Source organism: Epinephelus fuscoguttatus, linkage group LG13 (genome assembly GCF_011397635.1).
Source record: "Epinephelus fuscoguttatus linkage group LG13, E.fuscoguttatus.final_Chr_v1".
In the NCBI taxonomy this organism is placed as follows: domain Eukaryota; kingdom Metazoa; phylum Chordata; class Actinopteri; order Perciformes; family Serranidae; genus Epinephelus; species Epinephelus fuscoguttatus.
This window is the reverse complement of record NC_064764.1, coordinates 24,606,759-24,609,084: the sequence shown is the minus strand read 5'-3', so window position 1 is coordinate 24,609,084 and position 2,326 is coordinate 24,606,759. Positions and strand designations below refer to the sequence as shown.

At 42.8% G+C, this 2,326-nt stretch overlaps 1 protein-coding gene across 1 annotated transcript; it reads right to left on the bottom strand.

Annotated features, from left to right (window-relative positions):
• Positions 1 to 549: 549 nt before the first annotated feature.
• On the bottom strand, positions 550 to 2,047 carry tmsb4x (thymosin beta 4 X-linked). Its single transcript, XM_049595185.1, has 3 exons — positions 1,891 to 2,047; positions 1,068 to 1,180; positions 550 to 983 (listed from the first exon to the last, which is right to left on the bottom strand). Exons 2-3 carry the CDS (start codon positions 1,165 to 1,167, stop codon positions 955 to 957), a joined length of 129 nt encoding a protein of 42 aa, XP_049451142.1. The 5' UTR covers positions 1,168 to 1,180; positions 1,891 to 2,047; the 3' UTR covers positions 550 to 954.
• Positions 2,048 to 2,326: the final 279 nt, after the last annotated feature.

Genomic DNA, 2,326 nt, shown 5'->3' with positions numbered 1-2,326 from the left:
GCACAAGCACCTGAGACCAGAGCTTAAAATTCTTTCAGGATACATGCCATTTTAACTCAAATATTCCACTGCCTTAGCTGTGGGAGTGCAGTTTGAAAAAAAAAAAATTGAGTGAGCTGTTCATGCATTAGCAGCAGAGTGTCAGTGCTTTTTAGGTCAGTTGGTAACTTCACTGTGCTGGCACTAAAGACAGATGCAACGCCTACAAAGTGCTCCCATGCTGTCGCAGCTAGCTGAGATTAAAAAACAAATTCAGTTTGAGACTCAAAAGTGGTTGAAAACACACCAGGCAGCTATAAAAAGTGCTGCTCACCACACTAATTAGTTTTCTGCAGCCAGGAAATGTGTACATGTATTTCAGGTGGGAAGAACTATGCAACTTTTAGTTTGGCTGCACTTTGCCGCAAAATTAAAATGGCCTCTCTCTCCATGACATTGCCACTGCTTGGCGTGTTTTGGCGCCATAGCCCAGGATGGGTAGTATTTAATATTAAAAAAAAAAAAAAAAAATTATCCCATAGTGTAAAACCACACAAGGACATATTCACATCAGTTTACATTTTTTATTTTGCATATTTAACAAACTTGTGCATTCCAGATTTTGATACAAAACACACTGCTTGCCATGTGGACATTCACAAGCGGCCAGAGTAGGGTTACAAATCAACGTGCAAGTCCCTTGGCTGTTTCATGACACGTCTGCTCTTAAAGACACCACACTGGAGATGCTTCCACAGCAACAGATGACCAGGAACCCACGCTGACATCAGGCCGCACTCTTACTGTACAGGGGGTGGGGGCGGGGCATCAAAGCGAGTGAGGGGTGTGGTGATTTTTACAGTCATCGTTTTGTCAATTAGTAAGTACCTCAACTTTGAGTACATGTTGGAATAGGTTGAAAAAAAAAAAAAGGGCAAGGCTTGTGGAATGTACAGTGCACAGAAGGACCGCTCTTCATTTGTCAGACTTCTCCTGTTCGATGACTGCAAGAGAAGTTTGCAACATTAGTTCCAAACGTTAGCAGCAACTAAATGTTCAGGATCAAGGTCATTAGGTAGAACACATACTTTCTTTGGTTGGCAGTGTGTTCTTCTCCTCAGTTTCGGTCTTCTTCAGCTTGGACTTGTCAAAGGATGTGACCTCTGAGATGTCAGGTTTGTCAGCCATGTCTGCGAAGGCTCTGAAAACAGGAGACCATGAATTGCATTCAGTTGGGTTCAATCAGAACACACCTGGGCATGTAGACAGCTAGTTAGGGTCAGAATTAAAGATCCTGAAGGGCCATATACACAATCTGCCGCATGTAGAGACAACTGTGGTTGAGAATGACAATGCAGTTCAGTCACAACACAGCCGCATGTGCTTGTGATGATCAGCGACTGACTTGAGAAATGCTTTGTGTCAGTTAGTGAGCGTGTGCAGCTGAGGGGCCACCGCCCTCTAATGCAATTTACATGAGCAGACTGGCTGTCTCCAACCACAGCAAACCCCCTCTGACCAATGAAGCAGACTACCCCCAAAAAAGAAGAAGAAAAAAAAAAAAAAAGAAAGGCAGAGCACATGCACTGAACCTATTATCCAGCTTACTGACACAGCATGCAGCATTTGTTTGGCCTTGTAAACTACATATCAAAAAGCATGTTATGTTATAGTATGTCCTTTAGTTATTCTGTGGCATTTCCTTTGATTAAACATGCAACGCTGTATTTTCTGATTAATCCCAGCAGGTTTTAAACACACCGTGCGCAGCTGACAGTCTGATAATGAGCCAGGACAATGTGAGGCGACGAGGGGAAACCCCACAAACTAATTAAAACACTTAATATGTAAATCTTGAATAAAACCAGGCTTAAAACAAACATGATGAAATAAACACGCAGACACACTCACCTGTGTTTCAGGCAGAGGATCTGGCAAGATGCACGTCTCGATGGCGCAGGAGCAGAGTGATGGCTGCAGCGTCAATCACACCATAAATACTGCGCAGTATGCAAATATTCCTCTGACGTCACGCCCACTGCTTCCAAAGATTACTTCTGTACAAATATGTTGTTGTTTTTTGCTTTAAGACTTAAAAGTATCAAATGCTGTATGTGCTCTAACTGTATTTTACATTCAACCACGTCTGCGCATTTATTTAAAACTAACAGAGACGACCTGAATATGCGAGTGACGTCACTGTATCGGGTTTCTCTTGCCTTTGAACGAGGCTTGTATATCATCACAGCGGTTCCAGGTGTTAGTTCGTGACAAATAGCCGACAAAAATGTGCAGGCTTCAGAGTGATTTACGACTGAGACATGAGTTGACTGGTTTAGGATCAACT

Coding starts and splice junctions, on each gene's coding strand:
- tmsb4x (XM_049595185.1), bottom strand. CDS start 1,167: ATGGCTGACAAACCTGACATCTCAGAGGTCACATCCTTTGACAAGTCC. Junction 984..1,067: donor CACACTGCCAACCAAAGAAA/GTATGTGTTCTA, acceptor CTTCTCTTGCAG/TCATCGAACAGGAGAAGTCT.